We start from the raw sequence: 24,029 nt of genomic DNA, 5'->3' as shown, positions 1-24,029 counted from the left end.
ATGAGCCAAATTTTCAGCAAAACTCCCACAGACTTATCTATTTGAACACCCAAAATGGGTAACTATGGCTGCAATTACCCTTTTTGTATGCCCACCTGCAGGTTTTCATATACACCCCCATAGGAAACTGTAAATACTGTAGACATTAGGAAAAAAAAATCTAACATTTATTCTTCAAACCAAGAAAATTCTAGATTAAGGCTAAATCACAGGTCTGAAGTTCCTCCAGGTAGAGTGGCATTAATGTGGCATTTATTTTGGCCTTAATGTGGCATTTATTTTAGTGTGTTTCAATTAGAACCCTACTACTATAAAAAATATTGTGCTGTCTTTCCCCTCCCTTGTATAATAGTAGTGAAAGTCACACAGAGAATAAGAAAAAAAGTTTATAGATACCCAATTGGTATTAGTGGAACACTATGAAAATCCACAATGATATGTCACCTTTCATCTAGTGAGATGCCAATACAAGTTTGAATCAACTGCTGAGAGTTCATGTAGGAGACTGGTGAGACTCCATCCTAAACACACCACTAGTTATGGGAAGCTGTAGGATACCTCACAAGCTCATCAGGTAATTAGAGGCCTTTATGATTTTTTTTCTTCTGATGCAGGTCTGTAAAACTCAGGTCTTGTGTAACATTACAGGTAGATGACTCTGCATATTGGGGATTGGGAGAACACAGCATTTTGTGAAAAATCTTGTTTTTTTCTGGAAACAATTTGGAAAGTAGCTGTAATTATATTCTGTTTGCTGAGGTGACTTTCACAATACACTCTCCCCTCTTCTAGGTTAAAACAAACGGCAAATATGTTTTACTGTAATAGTAAACCTGGGCCATGGGAGAGGAGGCAGAGAGACCGGGAAACAGTTCTTTTGATAAGTATGTAACTAATGAGAGACAAGTAGTAAACTGTTTTACTACTACTTACCACATTGGTTATTCCTGCAATGTCTCAGTGATCGGACAGTATCAGCAATCATGTGCTGTGAAATAAAACGTACAATATATCAGTGCAGAAATCTGACAGGGGGGCTGTTGCTAGAAAATCCTTCCCTAGCCCCACACTTTGCAACAGCAATAGTAGCAAAGGTGGGAAAGGAAGGAGGCAGGAGTTGGAGACATTTAGATTAGATGGAGAGAAGGTTTGTTTGTTTGTTTGTTTGTTTTTGGCTTGGTGTCAACATATCCTGAAACAAGGTTAGTTCTTTTAGACTCCTTTCACAGAAGGATTTTGTTGACACTACACAGACAGAGGGGGTCTTCCTAGAAACCCATGGAAATTGACAATGAAAAGGGTCATTTCTCTATGTTTCCTTCTTTCAAAGGAGATGCTTGAAATCCACCCTCCCTTTCCCCCTCATGCTTAGTGGAGTAGTGTGTGTCAAATGCACTATTGGACAATAGTTTTAAACTGTTCCAGAGAAAGCAGATTTGTGTTCATGTGTGTGAAAAATTACGTGACTTCTGTTAAAGTAAAAAACTCCAAAAGAGGAAGATGTACTTAATTGCATGCTTCCATTTCAGTGCATGGGGGAGTAAATGGTTCATAAGTCATAAGCATCCTTCATATTGTTATTAAAAGGCTAAAACTACATTCTAGGCTAAGTTTTCAGCAAGATTTTCCCCTTCACTCAGTTTTTACAAGTCAAGATTGTCTATAGAATGGTAACGATTTGATTTAATTTGATTAGTTGATTTTAAAAGATTTTTACCGTACTGTTTTTCCTTAGCCAAAATAGGGTGCAGATGGTTGCTCAAATTAAACAGAGAAAAACCTTTAAAATTTTGTTTCACCATTAGCATCACATCCTTATTGGATATCAATTGGAATAGCTATGTCTAAGTTAAAAGAGCTACATTGATTTTCACAAGTGGAGGATCTGGCCCATAATGCTGTTAATGAATGTTTTCTTTTGATTGCACTTAGAATCCAAAGGAAAGAGCCAATTGAATTGGGCCAGAAGCCCTTGACTGAATACAGTGACTAAATTAAGCAACCTGCCTGCAATTAACAATAGCAATATGGCATTTTATGGAACCAGTACAGGCTGTTCTCACACCTCCTTCAAAACCCAGTCAGAAGTGGAAAGGATTAGCTTCCCCGAGCAAAGCATAAGTTTGGAATGATGTAGCATAATTCATCTCTCCACAACCACAATATGAATTGCTTACAATGTTCCCTCACAGAATCGTTTATCACGAAAACAACTGAGTATATGCTTAATGAAGACTTCATGTTCTTTAATAAATCAGTGAAGCAAAATCATTTTTTTCATCTGTGTTCCATTTACCATGAAATTTCTCAGTCTCTTACACTAACATCATTTTCTTGCACTGATTAAAATAAAGTTCTAATGAGAGGTCCTAGGTTTGCATGACCAATTTCTTAAATCCCACTAGAGCTATGACATTCCTGTGTTCTTCTGCTGTTGTTGCATCTTCCAGTTTATATCCCATATTTTGAATTTGGCTTTCACAAGTAAAGGAGAATCGACTATGTCACTCAGAATGTCACACTGTGCTTTCTTCCCTCTTTTCAGAGTAACAGCCGTGTTAGTCTGTATTCGCAAAAAGAAAAGGAGTACTTGTGGCACCTTAGAGACTAACCAATTTATTTGAGCATAAGCTTTCGTGAGCTACAGCTCTGTAGCTCACGAAAGCTTATGCTCAAATAAATTGGTTAGTCTCTAAGGTGCCACAAGTACTCCTTTTCTTTCTTCCCTCTTTGTTACTCAGTATGGGCTCCATCTGAAATTAGCTTCTGTGGCTGATGCCCCAGGGAAACTGGCTGGACCACTTTACGCTCCATTCTCACGGAGATTGATCACAATTCTTCCTTCTTTAGTGGCTTCATTAGGCATTTCACACTGTCCCTCTTACTCTGCCTGACCCAGCTGTAATACAGAAAACCTGTTAATTCATCTGAAAAGGGACAGCTATTTTCTGATTGTTTTAATAGATGGCTGCATACCAGAGTGTGATAAATATGGAGGAATGCATACAGTGACTGAGGCCATGTCTACACTATAAAATTATGTCGACCTAACTTATGTCGACATACAGCTGCCAGAGTAATTACATTGCTTATGCATGTCTATGATTTACTCCTTGTGTATTGCCAGTGTGTGGTACTGTGGGACAGCTCTTGAAAGCCAGTAACAGTTGACATAAGCAACACAGTGTCTACTCTGATACTGCATTGACCTAACTACATTGACCTTGACTCTACACTGCTCATGGAAGTGGAGTTATTAAGCATAACGGGATCAAAATTTAACTATAGATGCGTCCGTAGTTAGGTCAATGTAAGCTGCCTTGCGGCAACCTAACTCTGTAGTACAGACCAGACCAGAGATTTGACTGGTAACCACTCTTAGCACATGATCATTAGCAATAATTCCACTCTTTATGGCAATCCAGCTCATCAGTATGCTCAGAAGTCCCACAGATATTTTGGGGCATGATCCTGAAAACACTTATTTACATTACATGTATAGTTCTTACTACTAGTCCACAAAGGGACTGCCTGTAAGATGATAAATACTGATGTGTTAGAGTTTACAGGATAATACATTAAAGTAGCAGCGGTGGCCGAGACATGTTATTACTACAAGAGATATACAGACGGTGGTTGTGATTGACAGAGGAATAATGAAAGAAGCTATATTTCAGCAAAAGATGTCAGCAAAGAACATGAAGATACTTATAATACAATGGTAACATTTAGACTAAGGTTACCATATCAATATAACCTCTTTTTTGAACCTCTTTTCTCTGTCCGGGCGGAGGTTTCAAATTTCAGGAAATGTCCTGGGTTTTTGTAGAGCAGGCAAGATGCAGCTCAGAAAGAGCCCTGATTGGTCTGCTTCCAGATTGCTCCCTCCCTGAATCTGCAACTGATTGGTCTGTTCCTCTACAAGCCACAGCTGCTGGATTCCACCCACTCAGGCCTTGGCTCTCAGCTCTGGGGAAGGGATCCTGCAGGGAGGCACTGACTGATGGCTATCACTGCGTTCTGGACTCATGCCAGCTGCCCTGCCACTGTGATAAGGAGTGACACTGTCCTCCACCTTCAATGAATATGCCTGTCACAGGCATCCCTGCTCCCCCACCTCACACACACACACACTCCCCTTCCCATCCAACCCCATACTTCCCCTTCTCTCTAGTAGTATCCTCTTTTTCGGGAAAATGAAATACTGTAACCCTAATTTAGACCTTATTCCATCCATTTATTCTTTTTTCATTTGCAATTCTCACGTTAAGGCAAGGGACACAATAAATATTGGCCTAAATAATTGTAATCTAGATCTTACAAAACAGAAAGTTAAATTAAAAAGTGCAATCCCCCGAGCTTTTGCTAAGTCTGGTCTATAGACTTTCCTAATTGACTCAACAGCTTATAGCTTTTCTTCCCTTAGTGAATTTATTTCTTTGCATTTTGAACAAGCTTCTGATTCACTGTATTCATATCACATTGAATGCAGGAAATAAAGATTTGAAAATCCTGAATCTAATGGAAATATGAATTTCAAAGCAAAGATGCTTTCATATAAGGAAAATTCCAGTACAGCTGTGATGGTAAGTATACTGCTTCCGTACAGAAGATTTTATCTCTCTCTCTCTCTTTTTTTTTTTGGCAAGATCAATTTCAAGCACAATTTTGAACTTAGTTATTTGCAGGTGCAGTTTAGTGGCTTAATCTTGAATCAACTGAAGTCAATGAGAATATTGTTATTATTTATTTTGCAGGAGTGACCAGAATACGCTAGGCATAATACAAACAGAGGAAAATACCTTCCATGTACTGATGAGGTTTACACTCTACAAGGGCATTGGGCAAGAAAAGAGGGGAAAGGAATACATCACAAAGTGGTTGGGGTGAGATGATTGACACACTTCTTGCTAATTCCATACCAATAAATCAAATACTTAAACATCCAAATGAACTAGAATAATGCTTATATGGGGTGGGTCTACATTACATCTTTATCTTAAGAGTTCTCACCCTTGCTACCATTGGTGGGAGCACTCATGCACACAGGGCTGCAGGCAGATTTAACAACCATGTTGTTTGATCCTTCTCACAGCAAGTCTAGATGACATGGTGGTTGAAATGCTGCTGGCTGTTGATAACAGCCTTCAGTAGGGACAAAATCCTGACCCCACTGACTTCAGGCTATCTGGAACCAGCCTATCACCTTGTAGCTCCTACTGGTAGAGCTGCCCTGGTGACAGCAGTGGTACGAAAAAAACAAAAGGCCTGATTAAGACTGAGTTGGAATCAGACCCTCTGTCTCCAATAAATTAATATATAGGCCTGTAAGGGATGTTTACTAAAATCAGTGTGCATCAAGGACTAGTTCAATTTACATCTTAATGAGACATACTTGTGAGAGCAATTGAAGAAGAACATGCTACTAAATTTATATGCAAACACCTAAAGGTCAAACAGTTAATGGACTTGGCACAAGAAAACCTTTTATTAAATGCAAATTAGTGTTCTTCAAAGCACTGCAACAAGAAAAGGTACAAGAATCGAATTGAACATACAAAGAAGGGACCACCTAGATTATAAAGTTACCCTGAGATGAAACAGGGAGAAATGAATTGGTCTCTCTGTTTACTCATACAATAGGTACTGAATAGAGTAAATTAGTCGTTTCCACAACAAAGACAGAAAAAGATTAAGATCAGAAGGAGAGATATGCCTCATCACCTTTTGACACATATCACATACCTAAAGGGTGGACAAGCCTGATGATATTTTGCTGAAACATGAAACTCCAATATGTACACTTTGTATCATGCTTAACCATACTAATGTAACTAAGGCCTAATCTGCTCTAGAAAAGGTTTGCCGGTATAGCTATTCCAGCAAACCCTCCTAGAGCATACACATCTTATACTGGCAAGAGAGTGCTTTTTCTGGTATAACTTATACCAGTCTCTCAAATAAAATAAACTATTCTAGCAAAAGCACTTTCCCCGCCAATATAACTGTGTCTACACTAAGGTTTTTGCTGGTACAGAGATGTTGTAAAGAATCACACTCCTAAGTGACATTACTATACCAGCAGAAGTTTCTAGTGTAGATCTGGCCTAAGCTAAAAGCCTAATGCACTACCCTCTACATAAAGATTTATTTAGCTGTATTAATATTGAGCTTTTATTGTGTATATTCTTCCTCTTTAGCTCCGACCCAAATCATAAAGTTACTTTCATTTAAAATAACTGGAATTAGTGATGACTGTTAAATTGGGGTGACCTGCTGCTGCATACCTTGGGGGAGGGCAGGGAGGGAAAGGGAAACTAAACTCTGAGAAGAGGCTGAGCAGGGAGAAGAGGCAACAACAGTTTGAGAACTTATGCTTGTTTAGATTGTGGGGCAATGCACGCTACAGGTGTGTAATTTGTAAAGCACACCTAATGTGTTGTGCATTAGTTGGTCCATTTAGACCCTGCTGGTGTGCATAAAGGTTCCCTAGTGCACTTTACCCCACCATAGACAAACCGTTAGTCAAGGATAAATATGATGCTGTGAGGGAGCTGGTGAAGCTCATGGAGAGAACTGAACAGGCTGAGAGATACTGTGCTTGGTTATCACAGCATGATACATTTAACACAAGAGGTGGGGAGAAGGGGAAGAGAGAGAGAGAGAGAGAGAGAGAGAGATGGATTTCTCCACAAAAAAGAGGAAGTTGTAAAAGATAAAATATACATACCAGCTTTTCAAAATTGACAAGGTTATCCAGAAAAGTTTTATTTCCTTCATGGATGAACGTTACATCTACAAAGTTTAAAAAGAGATACTATATTATTAAATGTCATGACATTTTTTCAGTTGTTTTAGATACAAAGGAATGGAATGGTGACAAAGGAATAACAAAATAAGGAACAAAACAGTCTCATAAGTATTGCGACAATGTCACATGTTTGTGTTACTTACAGGGCACAAACAACTATCATTGGTTCTTTCATTAAAAAAAAACCAGAAAATGTGCACCTTTATGGCAACATTAAGCAAGGGAAATTTCAAGTACAGAATGTGAATTTATTACTCACTAAACATAATCTAGGGACTTCCAAATAACACTCTTTCTATCAAACAAGACAGATGATACACTGTGCTGTCCAGGGCTCAAATCAAAAGTACAGTGGTTGATGGTGGGAAGGGGAGCGCAGTAATTGTCGGTGCATGGGTTCCACCCTCCCTCCCTGCACACGGTGAATCTATCTGAGCAGCTAGAGATTTTAGAGTGGTTGAGGCAGGGCTGTGGTAGATCCATGAACACAGAATTCTGCTGAATAAATTCTCTTCAGGAGGAGGGGACAAAAAGGTTGTAGAGACAACTGTTTTCCGTAGGTAGTTCTGCAACACCTTCCACCCGCACACACCTGATTACTATGAAAGTCTACTACAGCGATGGGCACATAAAGAGACAGACAAACATTAAATACAATCCATTAAGCCAAAAATCACCTTGCAGCAAATGCCAAGATTTAGCTCTTTGGAAGTAAAACAGTTATTTCTGGTTCCACAAAGCAGTACTAGGGAGAGTTTTTAATGGAAAAAAAAGACATCAGTGGGAGGTATAGGACTACACTCAGGGCAGATTTCCAATTAGGCACAGTAGGCACATGCCTAGGGGCACCAGCATTCTAGGGGGTTCCTAAAAGTTAAAAGTGGGTTATGTTTTAATTATATGTATTTTTTTTGGTATTTTATTGAATAAATATTTAAATTACCACATATTTCTTTTCATTTCATTTTTTACGGAAAACACGAAGGTCAGCTGTAGGCAGGAGGGATGCTGAAGGTGCTGTGCCTAGGGGCACGTAAGGTGTAAATTCGGCCCTGACTATACTTGGCACCAGTATGCAAACTGCATGCAGTATATAAAAGGAAGGAAAGAGGCAACACAACTGTTGCTAAGTTAAATTCACACTGAAACCGTAACTTCAGAGAAAAAGGAGAGACAATAGCAGTCGCAAGACCATATAGTAGAACTGCTGGTTTGATCATGAAGAGTATCTACCTCAGAAACATACATATTAGTGCCTGCAGTGATAAGATGCTTTTGTGGCACCATTTTAGTAAGATGATGGGATGTCACAAAAACACTCCGAAGGTAATGGCCATGTTTTCCAATTAACAAATAGTCCTCAGTAATTGCATTGTATGTATCTTTCCATGGAATGCTGTGAGATGCCATGCAAAAGGACAACAAACCAATTTGCCTGCCATTATGTACCATGGCTCACTATTGTGGTATCTGAACAACCCATCCCTGTTCTGCCCCATTTGGTCTCCTCTGCCAGTGTAGGTGGAGGAGAACATCAGTCCCAATGCAATTAGATTATAGGATTGCAAATCTGCAGCTGAAACAATAACATCTTTCTTTTTGACAATCCCAGAACATAAAAACAGTCAAATTGATTTACTTCCTTTTGTTTCAAAAACTCACTCTCAGGTATCAGCCTGAAGGGGATTTTGTAATTACTTATAATGGAAATTCTAACTGCTTTATATGCTGGGAAAAAATTCTGAGCTAGAATTTATAAGGCAGAGCACCCTGTGTTAGTGATGTAGAGCTGCCCACCCCCAGGAGAGCACTAGGATGATTTCTGCCTCAGGGAAGCAGGATGCCTGCCTGAATTTCTTAGTGAGTAGGACAAGCACACCTACTACTGCACTCATTCATGTTGTGCAGGCTGCTCCTCTCTGCATGCTGCTCCCACTCAATGGACCAGTGAGAAGGAGGTGAGTGGGACATGGCCCTCGTCAGCTCCCTGTCTGCTCTGGGGTACACTGCACTCCCAAGGGAGTAAAGAGGGAGCAGTTCCTGTATGCATGGACTGCAATTCTGACTACTTCTCACATGCAGGAGAAAGAACGAGCTAAAGAAACACCTTTTCCTCTCCCCTCGTCCTTGCACTTACTGCACACCTACATGAGGACCAAGCATGTCCCTAAATGGCTACATAAATTTATGATCACAGAAAAAAGAAAAAAAACAGTTAGATTATGTTTGTCAGTGCTAACAAAGAAAGGCTTTGCACTGAAAACAGAAAAGCCAGGAGAGTTCAATTCTGTACTTGTTCTGTGAAGACTACACAGCTTTGCTGCCAACAGCTAAGAGCCTAGATAAATTCAGTGGAGCAGAAAATTGCATCTGAGCCACGCTGTAAGGGTGAAACACTGGATTTTATAAAATATTTTTATATAATAAAAAATATAAATATTTTATAAAATATTTGAAAAATCAGCCGGATTTTACCCTCTCTGTTTAAGAACTCCCATCTTGTCATCCATTAATATATCATGACAACAAAACTAAAATTATCCTGTATATATACAAACCCCTCAGATGACTAGGGACCTGGTAACTCCCAAACATTTTCAGCCTGTTTGGAGAATTTTCCCTTGAAAACATTTTACATGTATGCACCTGTAACCTGGTTTTAATGAATGTACTAAAGAGAACACTTCTGGAATACAGGGACATCAAATGAATTTGTCATGATCAAAGACAAGATGATTAATAATAAATGAATCCAAGATGATAGGATACTTGAAATACCTGCCACTTAATTGGCTACTTAACTATGTTGAATAGTTCATTGTCTTTCTCAGAATTCACAGGGTGAAAGGGGTTGATTCCCAAATCCTCCCCATTCATAAGCACCATGTATGTTTGATAGATAAATGGGAGAGATTCTGATCTCAATTAAATCCAGTTCAATATCCATTAAATCAATCATAACCTCTCCTCTGGCTAAGTAACGTTTGACTTTTCTCCCATTGGTACCCATCAATGTTGTTTTCATGTATCATCCACAGCCAGGTGGTGCCACTCAAGAGATACGCAAGTTATTTTCTCTAGCCCCAAGGTTTCACACTCACAGCTCAGAGGGACTGTATTATCAGTAGGTGACTGGGAAGGCTCTAAAGTTTCAAAGCATTTGAAAAAAAATGTGATTCTTACCTATTTTTTAGAAGGCAACTGTTTATTATCCAAAGCAAGTGCTACTGAAGTCTCATACATATTATATCTATACTTATCATGAAACAACATGTGGGAAAAATCACCTTACACTTACAGTAACTAACCACTACAAATTTCTGTAGATGGAATTACATGGCAAAAAAGGGCAGATAAGATTTAACATTACCTTTCAGAAGTAAGGGCATGAAAGGAATTTTTGGAGACTTCATTTTCTTGAATGCATCTCTATAGGCTTTGTGATTCAGAGAAGGGTCCTGCAAAATCATTTTAGTAATAGAAGAGAAAAATCAATAGGTTATAAAAAGAGCAATTCTAAATCCATTATAGGCTTCTGAACTGAACGTGATTTAGATATAAAAGGTTCTTTGGGAAATGAGGTAGATAAAGGTTTCCTAGGAGAGGTGACTTACTAAACTGAATAGGAAATGTAAACAATGAAGGAAATAGAAATGATTATATTCCTGTACATGAAATGGTTCTAAAATAGGAGATAGCTATATGAGAAATTCACCATTTGACTGTTCTGTAATTTTCCCACATAACCTCTAATCTCATCAATTTAATATCGAACAGAATCGGTCCTAACAAGTGCCATTTTTCCAGTGAAAAATTAACTCATTAAACAATACAACACATATCAGATATCTTAAAGAACAAAATAACAGCAGGCAGCTGAGTGGTTCTATGAAACGTAAGTACTGTAATTCTAAAACTCTAAAATTCTAAAATAGTACATACTATTAAGTTTATATTTATAAACATTTCTAACTTGAGGACATGTAATTATTGTATAAGAATTCCAATTGTGATAATTATGTAAAAATGAAATAATCATTAAGGGACAGATTTTGCCATTCTTACTCAATTCAGTGGTAACCTTGCTAGCCTCAGGAAAGGCAAAGGAAATACTCATGCTGAGGAGTATCTCACAACAGAAGTAAGGGAGGCAAAGTCTGGCTTTAAACTTTTGATTCCTCCCCCACCCCCCTTTTCATGCCTATTCTCTCTTTCTACAGACTCTTATTACAAAAAAATAAATGACAGATTCTGAACATCTTTGGTTGGGTAGCAAGAGACTGGTGATTAGCTACCATGGCAATGGAATTACTTCCAGATTTACACCCGGAAAACCAAGCATAGACTTTGGGTCTTTATTTCCCCCCTGTGCCAAGTCCAGGAGAATTAGTGTATTTACTCTTTTTTGAGACCACTGCAGCACTACTGAGATGTGTGCGGTCTGTGGCAAACCATGATCAGAGAAAGGCAATCTCAATTTTAGACAATGGCAGTCAGTTCCACCAGAAATAAGTTAGAGAGGGAACAACTGGGGAGCTAATTTTTTCTGGTACTAGCACTGTACTTACTGTCAAACTTTCAAGTTCAGTGAAGAGTTTCTTAAACTTCCCAGGGATTTTCTGAGGTCGGGGGGAAAAAGAAAATGGGACTAAATAAATCAAATATGCAGAAAAATACAGTTTTTCTTTCTGAGATTGTCTGTCATGTGTGAAGTGTCAAATAGCACCAAGCCACTTCCCCAGTCAATTATCATTCTTTTCCCAGTACTGAAATCTGCAGCTATGAATAATGTTTAGAGCTATACCAGTGTATTAGATTTAGCAGTCTTGCCTTTTGAGATTCGACACAGTCATGATTCTTTTATGAAAATTGCTTCTGAACATCTGTTTTCATCTTCCTCACTAACTTCCATGTCTGCCCCATTTGTCTTAATACATTTGTGAAGATGGAAACAACAACACAGGCTGACAATTTAAATATTCAATAATTCAGATGCCATTTCAATAATCTCCTAACTCTTTTCCTAAAATGTGGGCTCAGGGTCCAATCCTACAAGTCAATGGGCAGATTCTTGTCTCACACTAACCTCAGTTACTCCTGATATACACTGATGTAACTGGGAGGAGAATCAGGCCCACTGAGACTACTCACATGAGTAAATTTTGCAGGATTATACTCTCAATTTTTAAAAGATGTACCTTGCTGTATGATTAAAACACTAGCAACTGCACACCTAAAAGAACTGCATGTGGAATTGCACTTGCGCAGATTTTAATATCTTCAACCAGAGGAAGTTAGATGCCTTAAAACACACTATATTGAGCACAAAAATAGTAGGGCATGCCTGGGAATGCAGCCATCTATTTAAGAATGCAAGTGCATATTCAGCATAGGTTGGTGTATAACTGGCTGCTTGAACTTAGGTGACTTAATTTGCATGAATAAGTAATTGTGATTAATTTATAAGCATTGCTCTCTATTTCCTAGAATTCAAATTACTGATGCATACAAGCTTTTGGATTTTGAAATTTTTCTGTAGTAAAATTTTGCCAATTTAAAGAATGCCAGGCAAACAACTGTAGCTACACACATTTCAAAAAGGAAAAAAACTGTGTGTGTATTTTATCATATTTATTCACATGCACACACAGAGTGTATAAGAAAGACACCTTATCCATTGCTGATCCACTAATAAGTATTGTACTTGTTCAGATAAACAACACATTTTATTCTTAGAGGCTGAAATACATCAGAAGCACAGAACACATTTCCAAAGCAGCAAAACTGCTGCAGTTCTGCTGCTCCAGAGTAGATATGCAGGGTACCTTTTCTCCAGTATTTACTCCCAGTCCACACCTTTTTACCTTACCCCTCAAAGAGTGGGATGAACGCAGGCCCCAACAGGTAGGCAATGGTAGTTTAGCTCCTGAGTGAGCAGCACTGCTGGTGGGAATGGTGGTTTAGGAAGTAATGCAGAGTGGCTCACTTTCTGTGCGGATGCCCCAAGATTTTCAGATTTCTCTGAAGATTTTGAGCCATCCAATCATTTACTGGATTCCTACCCTTTGCCTTTCTGGGCTCCTACAAGCTCCTCCCCATACTGGGAATTGTTGGCTCTTGTTTCCCCACAGCATTAGTCATTGACATATACAGTTCATTTTTCTTTCCATGTTATTTTGTATGGGAGGGGATGACTTCACTCTTAATATGGCTGAGTATAAGCCCCTTTCTGATGTTTGAATTCTGCTGGTTGTGCTTGAGGGTATTTTTGACAGTGCCCATTGCAGGCACTGTATTCTTGTTTGCATTACAGATTCAAATCCTTTGGATTATCACCTGCTTGTGGTTTATTCTGTAATACCAGTCAACACTTCCCTGATTTTGGGTAATCCGAAAATATAATTAGTTTGCTGGTATTACCACTCAGTAATTTATTTTGATGGAAACAGCAGCAGTATAAACACAGATCCCAGTGGAATCCCCCTCTTAATATCCCCTCCTCTGTTTGGCAACTTGTAGCTTCTTTAACCATTAATCTAGGTTTTTAAATATGTTACTTATTCATTTCCCATTTCCTAAACTTGTTGCTAAAATAAACAACTGGGCAAGAGTTTAATCGAAGGTTACCCTTATGGGGGTCTCTTTTTATTTTGTAAAATTTTAAATGAAACTCTTCCATATGTAATGATTCTGTTTCTTTGGAATCCATTCCTTACTTAAATTTAACTAGTCTTCTCCACCATAGTTCAAAATTGTACTAATAATAATTTCTGGACCTTTATGGGTAACTCATCTGATCTTGGATACCTCTCTTTGCTTTGTCCTTATTTAAAATTTCTGCAAGAATAGATTTAGATCCACTAGTATTCTCAGGTAGTCTGCATTTACAGGTAATGTAGACATCTATATACTGACACCTCCCACCACCACCATTTTCCTCACACTTGATTTCAGTATGTAGAGCTAGTATCTTAAAAAAAAAAAAAACCACCATCAAAAACTTGTGCAAAATATAGTTTTGACAAGACTGAAAAGATACAAAGACATGGCTTACCTCCCAGGTTTGAGACAGCCGGCTGACAGATGCAGTGTTGAGACCCATAACAATGGCAAAGAATGAGTTCAGGTTTCTTTGGGCTTTGCAGCTGTAGAATAATAATATTTTTTAGAAAATGGACATTACACTCTGATTTCCACTCCTCAGAGAATAATAGATAATTGGGATGGAAAGATATCCCAGGTTATCAAGTCCAACTTTCCTGCACTATTACAAGATTGTCCTCTACACTGAAACGATTACTAGTCCTTTACCCTACAGAATGATTCCTTGCCCTCTATTGTGTTGTTATACAAATATTTTCACCCTCCTTTATCATCTTTTCTGTAGTTATACATATTCATTTCCCTTCATTTCTCTTCCCAGTCAAGGCCTGCAATTCTTTTTTTCATTTTTGTCATCCTTCTTTGTCATAATTTATCAATTCCCCACTCCCCCCACCAGAAAATACTGGAAAACTGTACACAGTACTTGAATTCTGGCCTTACCAATGAAATGCATATAAATGGAGTGGGGACAGTTTCTACCTTTACTTTTCTATTTTCTCATGTGCTACTCCTCTATAAACACAAATCCTGTATAAGATGTATTTTTTGCAACATCACACCTCGACCTTGCCTTTAATTTGTCATCTATTATCACATAAGGACCTCCTCCACAATGCTGCTCTTAAACAATCTCTTGTATAGTTCTTTGGTTTGTATTAGTATTCCCTAGTTGAATTACTCTGCATTTATCTAAATTAAATCTCTCCTTATTGTTGTTTGCACATAACAGTAAACTCTTTAGGTCATTCTGTATTTTCTCTCTACCCTCCTATGTATTTGCAGTCCCTCAATTTGTTATTGTCTGCAAATGTTCAGTTTACATATCCCTCTAGATTAATTATTAGTTACTATTGGTCCCTACTACTGATAACTGTGAAATTCAGCTAGATACCTCTCTCTAATTTCATGTTTACTATATATGATTATTCCCTATTTACTTTTAACCAATTAGCAAAATGTAATCACAAACTATAGTATGCTATCCAAACAGTATCATTCCACTTTCTCAAGCAGATTCTCAAGCAAGACTGAATCTGAAGTTCAACTATAAAAATTAGATATGCTGGGATTGTGTCTTAAATTAACGTTAATCACATGAGTAGTCCCACTGTCTTCAATGGGATTACTCATTTAAGTAAAGTTAAGTATGTGCCTAAGGGTATGTCTACATTGCAATGTAAACCCAGGGTTTTAATTCAGGCTCAAGATTAACCCGTTTCGTGTACACACCAGTCATGCTAACCCAGAGATCAGACCCAGGGTAATAGGAGGACCACACAGGCGGGGAGGTTCTGAGCCTGAGTCAAGGCAGGACCCAGAGTAGGGTTCAAGTGCAATTGCTTTGCAGTGTAAAGGCCACCGAAAGGGACTAGTGCTCTGGGAGTCTGCCAAGTGTATTCCACAATCCCACAGGAAGACTTTTTTTGTCCTCTGACAGTCAAGTTTGGTGGAGAATTTCACACACTGTACCACAAAGAGCTAGAGTGGTCACATTTTGGGAGGGAACTAGGAAGTCCGGGATATGGGTGGTTGGACTTGGGCCTGCATAACAGTATAGACACGGGACCCCTAGGTCCAACAATTCCTAACCTGGAGTTAGACACTCAAGCCCTAGATTAACAAACCCAGAGCCTGCTAACTCAAGTCTAGTAGCCCTGGACTTACACTGCAGTGTAAATATACCCTTAGGGGTCTCACAGCTCAGGCTGCAACCTGAACATACATGCTGCAATTTTATAGCCCCCACAGCCCGAACCCTGTGAGCCCGAGTCAGCTAACCTGGGCCAACAGGTCTGTTATAGCTGTGTAGACGTATCCTATGTGTTTGCATGATCCAGGCCTTAGAATGGCCTTAAACTCTTCATGGCAGGAAATGTCTCATGCTTTTGGTTTTTACAAATCTTCCATTGACTTTAATGAATTTTGAATCAGAGTTTATGTCCACTGTACTATTTTGCTTACCAAACTTGTAATTATATCCAATTGTCATGATCTGTTCTTTCCAAATGCATGCTTACCTCTCTCTCTCTCTCTCTCTCTCTCCCTCATCAAGAGGATTACTTCTAAGTGCATACAGATTTATTTCCTCAAGAAAATAACCTGGCATCTATATTAGACTAACTGATCAATAATTCCCTTTACTTCATCTACTCTCCTTAAATATTGCTTCTACAATTCTCCTGTATAACCAGAGTAGTGGTTCCATCTTTCTTTGTTAACATTAATTTTTGGGTAGAATTTCTAATTTGTAAAAGTGTAGGAATCAATGTTCTTACAACATTCTCTCTACTTTTTGCATTTGTCGACATTAAAATAAAATTCTCCTGTTCATCTATTTTGGGTATTTCTAGGGAACTCAGCAGTGCAGTGTAAGAGCACCAAACACAGGGATTTAAGTTATGGCCCTTCATTGACCCAGCTGGAGCTCAGGGAGATGTTAGGTCAGATTTTCTGCTACATTCAGCATCTGGGAGCATCTGGGAGCAGCGGAACAGAGGGCAATCAGAGAGCTGGTTATGGCTCTCTGCCCTGGTAAGAGTTAGAGCAGCCTGAGCACATTGAGCTCAAGCCACTCCCCTCCCCACTGTACCCCAAACTTTCCCCATGCACCAATTTGTTCTGGGAGTTAGTTAGATACAAGAAAAATGGAACCCTATAATGCTGCTTTTTGAGAGTCACTTTTCTGATTAGAGCAGCATTTGAATGAAGTACAAGCTCATCTCTGCATCTATATTTTGGTTCCTAGATACTACAATGATGAGCACATCAGTAATGCAAATATAAAATGCATTATATATTAAAAAAATTAATTGCCAGTTACCATATTTGGTTTCTGCAACTTTAACTTCACATTCCCCTAAAAGAGATGGAATTAACTCAGACATAGCAATGTCTGACTCTAGGGGGCATATATATCCCTGTTCATGAGAAACAGCAATGAAACTCTTCTAGGAATACAAATTAGTGTTACCGGGGAAGCCAGTGAGCCACATGAAATCAATCCTTTCAGACAGAATAAGAACAAAGTTAGTAATTGATAAGCCTGGAAATGAATGCATTGCTGGATAGCACAAAACTTGCAAACCAAAACAAATTGCATTTCTAAGTACATTATATTAGATTAATGGAATGCACTTCACCAAAGACATTGGTTTAGCAGAGAATGGCCTTCTCTATATAATTGCCTCTCTTGGAACAAATTAAATCAAGTCAATCGGTGAAGGGATAGATGTGGGAACATATTATACATTTTCTATTAACATGAATATTCACATACTGCATACATACGAATGTATGATAGAGGTGAGGAGAATGGCTGCATTTGTTTCAATAGCTTCATTCCCTTGGTTGCTAAAACAGGCGTGATTAAAGCAAAATGAACTCTCCATGTACAGTATTTACTTGTATTATGTTCCACAGGCACACCATAAAGGCTAGTAATGGAGCAGGAATGGCCCATCCAGTATTCTCAGTTAAAATTTGGCAAATGTAAGTAACTAAATAATATAACAGTTTTGTTAAATTAAGCGCACTCAAGAGGAATAGACTGTGCAATAGCTCAGTATGAGTAGTCTTTCATCTCTGGAGGTATGGGCTTAAGGTTAACATTGCAAATGAGTTTGATGGTCTCATCAAAAGATGATGAAATAGCTTGAATTTTGCAGGTCATGTTGTAGGTGCATTGGCTGAGCTGAAGAGGAAGACTTGAATGGAGAGCAACTATCAAGAAAGGCTGTAAACACTTCGAGAAAGATAGATGGAAAACTGACTGAAAAAGTGGCCAAATGTCATGACAAGTCTTTAGTGGGAGCCTGTGCATTCCTGTGTGATATCTGCTTGCGACTTTGATCTTCACAGATCAAACTAAACAGCTAGAAGAGAACACACAAGAGACCATGACATCATTGTTTGATACAAAGAACAGCCATATATATATATATGAAGACTTGTACAGCATACAGCTGCATTATGCTTGGGTTTGGCCAGTGTTTAAATATGGTTATTTATAGACCATTTTATGTGTACATCACACTTACTAAACATTTAAAGACAAGGGATAATAAACAACAAATTCCCTTTCACCACTTTGTCTCTCTCCCCCCACAAATGAAAAGATAAAAGATGTTCATTGAAGGATTCCAGTTTCAACTTTAGTTACTTACTGGGCAGCAATCTTGATGAATTTTTTCACTAGCTGTACACGTTTACAGAGCTGGCTGCAGAGGAGTATCTCTGTGGCTACCCAAAGTTGTACTTCATTGCATCTTTGAAGCAGAAGACTAAGATTCACAGTGTTTTCACCACTGCCCTGTCTGCTGAAGGTGAAGTATATCAGCTCTTGCTGGAACACAATTATTGGATTATTAGGGCTTTTTAAAACTGTAAATGAAGTTAAAATGATCTAAAATTAAATATATTTTAGAAAAATAGATTAGGTAAGAAATAATTGCTATTTATAAGGGGTATTTTAATCAGTGATGAGTTAATCTCAAATGGTTCAAAGTTCTGGTTTGGAGTTTAGAGCCTCTTTAATTTGCATGTGGGTTGGAAATGTTGCCATAAAAGTGTTTTTATGAGATTTCCTGCAGCTCTACTTCTGGTCACAGCTGGAAATAGGACAAGAATAGTCTGTCTCTCTCAACATTTAATCATTTTTAGCTTGTCTAAAAAACTCACATCTGAACTTCCCCAGAACCTTAAAAAAAGTTCATTTCAGATTTGATTCTAAAAATAGCGAATGCTTCAGGGAGCAAGGGAAAGGCTCTTATTTTTTTTTCTGAACAAGTTCACCCATTTGTAGTTTTAAAGTTTCTAAATAGAACTTCTAAGTTTCTAAATGGAACTTAGAGGAAAGCTCAGAGAACAGATCTAAGATGAAAGGCAATGGAAGATGTCACATTCTTCCTCTTATTCTCAATGGGGCACCACACTTTTCAGTTGATGATTCACTACTATTTTGATTTTGACATTTCTGTTGCACTGGCCCTATTTCCTCCATCCACCTCATTCCCATGAGACTTCTGGATTACTCAGGACTGTGCGTTAGAGCAGTGCTTCTCCAGCTATCTGATGTGGGGGACCGGCAATATTTTTTCCAATGTGCGTGCAGACCGGCAGCTGATGGCTCGCGAACCAGCACCGGTCCGCGGACCACCACTTTGAGTAGCACTGCTTTAGAGGGCTCGTTGCAATGCCCATTAAAGTCAGTGGAAAGGCACATGGGGCATTGGAGTGGGCCTTAAGTGATTGTGCAATTTTAGAATCTCATAAATGTAGGCCTGGAAGGGACCTCGAGAAGTCATCAAGTCCAGCCCCCTGCACTGAGACAGGACCAATTAAATCTATACCATAAGACAGAAAATATCATATTGCCTCTATATAAATCCATGGTACGCCCACATCTTGAATACTGTGTGCAGATGTGGTCGCCCCATCTCAAAAAAGACGTATTGGAATTGGAAAATGTACAGAAAAGGGCAACGAAAACTATTAGGGGTATGGAACAGCTTCCATATGAGGAGAGATTTATAAGATTGGGACTTTTCATCTTGAAAAAGAGACGACTATGGGGGGATATGATAGAGGTCTATAAAATCATGACTGGTGTCGCAAAAGTAAATAAGGAAGTGTTATGTATTCCTTCTCATAACATAAGAACTAGGGGCCACCAAATGAAATTAATAGGCAGCAGGTTTAAAACAAACAAAAGGAAGTATTCCTTTACGCAATGCACAGTCAACCAATCCTTGCCAGAGGATGTTGTGAAGGCCAAGACTATAACAGGGTTCTAAAAAGAACTAGATAAATTCATGACGGATAGGTCCATCAACGGCTATTAGCTTGGATAGGCAGAGATGGTGTCCCTAGCCTCTATTTGCCAGAAGCTGGTAATGGGCAATAGGGGATGGAACATTTGATGATTACCTGTTCTGTTCATTCACTCTGAAGCACCTGGCATTGGCCACTATTGGAAGATAGGATACTGGGCTAGATGGACCTTCAGTCTGACGCAGTATGGCTGTTCTTATGTTTAGAAGGGGAATCTGCTCATCTTCTTAATGTATATATACAAATACAAGGAGTATGGGAAATACTTCCAGTTCTTCCTGTGTATTAGTCCATGACATAAATTATGACTTAATTGGCATTACAGAGACTTGGTGGGATAAGTCTCATGCCTGGGATATTGGTATAGAGGGATATAGTTTGTTGAAGGATAGGCAGGGGGAAAAAAGGGAGGAAGTGGTTTCACTATAGACATCAAAAAGGTTTGAGGTCAGGAAGGAGGTGAGGTGGCGAAATTTGCAGATACAAAACTACTCAAGATAGTTAAGTCCAAAGCAGACTGCGAAGAGTTACAAAGAGATCTCACAAAACTGGTTGACTGGGCAGCAAAATGGCAGATGTAATTCAATGTTGATAAATGTAAAGTAATGCACATTGGAAAGCATAATACCACCTATAAATATAAAATGATGGCATCTAACTTAGCTGTTACCACTCAAGAAAGAGATCTTGGAGTCATTGTGGATAGTTTTCTGAAAACATCCACTCAGTGTGCAGCTGCAGTCAAAAAAGCTAACAGAACGTTGGGAATCATTAAGAAAGGGATAGATAATAAGACCTATGGCTCTATAGTAATTTTACATGTTCCTCCATCCCCTCCCCAAGCCATCTAGCCCTTTTTTATGCTTACTTGTGGATTTTTGGCACCTGCCCCCTCTGAATCCAGTTTAAAGTCCTGCACACTAGGTTGGCATGTAGTGGCTTTGCTAAAATCACAGGTTACATTGTGCTTAAAGTGATAACTTGATACAAATTAATGGAGTCCCTTCCAGAGGAGATGTGGCTGTGTACACTTCACCCCTCCCCCCGCCCCCCAATACTGTATGGCTTTTATGATCTCAATCAAAAAGTCACGTTTAATGAAATATTACTATGTGCAAAAGACAGACTTTTCTTACTTTTCTATTTTCAGATATAAAACAATACAATTTTAAAATTTCACATATGACCAAAGAAAACACAAGATGCCCCAACATAGGGAAGTTGTATGCATCAATTTTTCCTGGACAGATTTACAGGCTATCAAAGGTTGCCAAAACATCTTCTGGGGCTAATGTGATATTCTCCCCACTCAGTGATACTGATGCACTGTGATGTCGTGATACTTATGTTACAACGTAAACATAATGATGCAACATCAGGACATTGCAAAGTCATGACAATGATATGATGTTGCATCAGTTTCCTCTACATGAAAGACAGAGTAGACCTTTCAGCATGAATTTTAAATGATACATTCTTTTTCCCATCTGTAGCCTATATTCTAACTTCTAATGACTTATTTTACTCATGTTTGTACCTTTGATTAAAAAACCCCACAACAACTTGGACAATTAGTGATACAGTAACACTAAAGCTACTGCTTCTTACCTCATGAATTGAATTGAAGAGACTCCAATCAAAGTATGTTAATTCTAAGGCAAGATCCCAGGTGTTAATTCCCAAAATTCTCACAGACCTTTGCAGTGATTCCTCATTTTCAGCATATGGATTCTAAGTCAATGGACAGAAACAAAAGGATCCTGAGCAATTCGCAGATGCTCTGCCCTGAATTAGCTACTGCACTGAAGTAAAAGCCCAACATTGAGAAAGTAATCTCCCTGAGTGCACTTAATTTTTTCATCATACTGTCCACCTTCAATGAGTTACAGCCTGTTTAACAAACAGAACGTGATCAATGTCTTCTTATTGCATTAGGCCCTCTCTCTCTCTAAAACATGATTATAAAACACTGACCAGGCAGACAGCGTAATGAAAGTAAAATCCTTGGACTCACTATGGCCTGTTATCAGAAATAATGCTCCAGTAAGTTTTGTATTAAAAATAAAGACAATGTTATGGTGAGTTCCAGTAAGGAAACAGACCAGATTTATAGTACAGAATATACATATAATGTACTTGCATCCCAGAACGCACATTTACAAGTTACATAAAACCATCAATTTTGTGATGAAAAATGGCTTACTTTGAGTGCAACTGTCAGGCAGCAATAAAAAATTGTGAGGCCTAATTCACAAAAATTACTGAGCGTATTACTGTGGAACTCATTAAGACCACTGGAGTTGAGGATCATTTGCCATTGCTATTGTAAATTTGATTTTCAAAAAGGTTTCTCTCTCATTTTTATGTCATCAGTCTGAAATTTGGCAAAAGTCGTCTGCCCAGATGAAAGCTGATTTTGATCAGTTGAGACATCATTTTAGTGCTTTTTTTTTGACAGATACAAAATAAAATTTAAAACCCTCCACAAAACTCTCTGTAACTAATTAAACTAGATTGCTTATCGCTTGCTGGGGACGTTTTGCTAGTAACATTTTTTAAAGGTGGCTAACAGTCTGCAAACAATGTGGAAGATACATGATGATAACAGCATGTCAGCTCATCCAGTAAAATGCAACTAGACATTTCTCTTGCATAGGACAAATTCATGAAGTCTAATTATACTGATAATGTACCACAGCAGTTGGAATACTCATACACTTGTTTCTACATAGTTGCAATGTCGGCAAAAGATTGTTGAAAAGTTCATTTATCGAGGACCTAACTGTGCCTGACAGGTGCTGGTCTACACTGCAGGTGGTGTATAGTAGCACCACCCCAAGAGATACTCTGAGAGGGACTGCACCTAGGAGCATGGGTTCACTCTGCGGGTCTGCCTAGTTCCCCTGGCAGACATAAGCCTCTTTGTGCAGTAGCCATCCTAGGGAGGAACAGATGCTGAACGCAGCAGAGCATGAAAAAGGCTATTATGCATTGGCCCTAAAAAGTGGCTGAGAGGCACAAGGAAATAAGGCTCCTTACGCTGGCTCTCTCCATCCCCACCCCATTTCCATCCCTGCACATGGACCAAGCACTATTTGACTTTTAATTTTTCTCTCTTAACAAATGTCAATGAATTGACCAAACCCTTTAAACGGGTATAAAAGCTTAAGCCTATCTGACACATTAACTAATTCCACTGCTGTTTAGTAAAGACACTCAAATTCAGGAACATTTATTTTAAAAGGGACAATTAGCTCAATAAATTACAGAAAGAGACTTTGGCAGTTATTTATGCTACAGCTGCCTTTCTGCAAATAAGTCCAGACAAGTTTTATTAAGGAAATTGGAAAAATAAATTGTACACTGAAAGTATCATTATAATTGAAAAACTACTCGGCTTAGACTTGGAATCAGACAAGTCGACCATTATACAGCTTGAGATCATACAGTCTTACCAAAGTCTCAGTCAGATCTTTTCTGTAGACAAACATCCGACTGGTTGCCTCGAGAGATTTTGAGATAGCCGGGTCATTTGGTTGTAGTTCGTGTTTTTCTTTAAAATATATATATTAAAAAAAAGTTAGAAGCCTCAGAATAGAAGTCTACATGCTACATAAATAACCAAGTTCCACATGTAAACAAATGCCACAAGGAAAATTTGTTTTCGCAATTGTAACCGAGTATTGTACGTAGTATTTAATGATTTATTCAACCTGCTCCCATTTATCCACCAGGCTCGAGATACCACTATCTATGTGGCGTACAGTAAATACAATCAAAGCAAGATGTCCATGAAGCTGAATTATTCAGGTCTGTGCCAATCTGCACAAGTGCTTTCAGCTCCTTAGTAATAAATGATACATTTACATTTGAACCACTATTTATAAGGAGTAAAAAGTTTTGAAATCATTTTGAATGAAAACATCCTCATTTATTTAATCAAGTGGTTTAATAAAAATTACATCTTTAACATTTACATTGCTGACACAAACAAAAGATGCAGCAGATCTCTAACTCATGCAGATGTTATAACAACCAGAAAAGGGAAATACATGGGAGTTATGCACAGACCATGCTACTGATAGTATAACAATCAGGACACCTTAGTTTTGATAGCACTGAATGAATTAATCAAGGAGAAGAGGTAACAATTTGTGGCTTACAAATGTTATTGAACAAGTGACATTCTTATTGTTGGTTTTTAATTCCTTTTGAAATTTATCAGACAAGTAGTAGTGATTATTATTTTAGTTCTTTCTCTAGAAACAAGCATATATAGGCTGTT

At 38.4% G+C, this 24,029-nt stretch overlaps 1 protein-coding gene across 4 annotated transcripts in view; it reads right to left on the bottom strand.

Moving 5' to 3' along the window:
* The window catches only part of RAPGEF5 (Rap guanine nucleotide exchange factor 5), a 228,238-nt gene that overhangs the window by 5,747 nt on the left and 198,462 nt on the right, over nucleotides 1-24,029 (bottom strand). For all 4 annotated transcript variants that reach the window (XM_048838363.2, XM_048838364.2, XM_048838365.2 and 1 more), the window contains exons 18-25: nucleotides 23,200-23,297; nucleotides 21,353-21,475; nucleotides 18,079-18,257; nucleotides 13,866-13,956; nucleotides 11,380-11,430; nucleotides 10,182-10,269; nucleotides 6,731-6,795; nucleotides 934-988 (exon numbers count right to left, since the gene is read on the bottom strand). In XM_048838363.2, coding sequence (XP_048694320.1) covers nucleotides 934-988; nucleotides 6,731-6,795; nucleotides 10,182-10,269; nucleotides 11,380-11,430; nucleotides 13,866-13,956; nucleotides 18,079-18,257; nucleotides 21,353-21,475; nucleotides 23,200-23,297 — 750 coding nt within the window. The remainder of the gene's footprint in view (nucleotides 1-933; nucleotides 989-6,730; nucleotides 6,796-10,181; nucleotides 10,270-11,379; nucleotides 11,431-13,865; nucleotides 13,957-18,078; nucleotides 18,258-21,352; nucleotides 21,476-23,199; nucleotides 23,298-24,029) is intronic.

The sequence above is a fragment of the Caretta caretta genome, chromosome 2 (assembly GCF_965140235.1).
Source record: "Caretta caretta isolate rCarCar2 chromosome 2, rCarCar1.hap1, whole genome shotgun sequence".
NCBI classification, from domain to species: Eukaryota; Metazoa; Chordata; order Testudines; family Cheloniidae; genus Caretta; species Caretta caretta.
The sequence above is the reverse complement of the archived record's forward strand: the minus strand, read 5'-3'. Positions and strand labels throughout refer to the sequence as shown.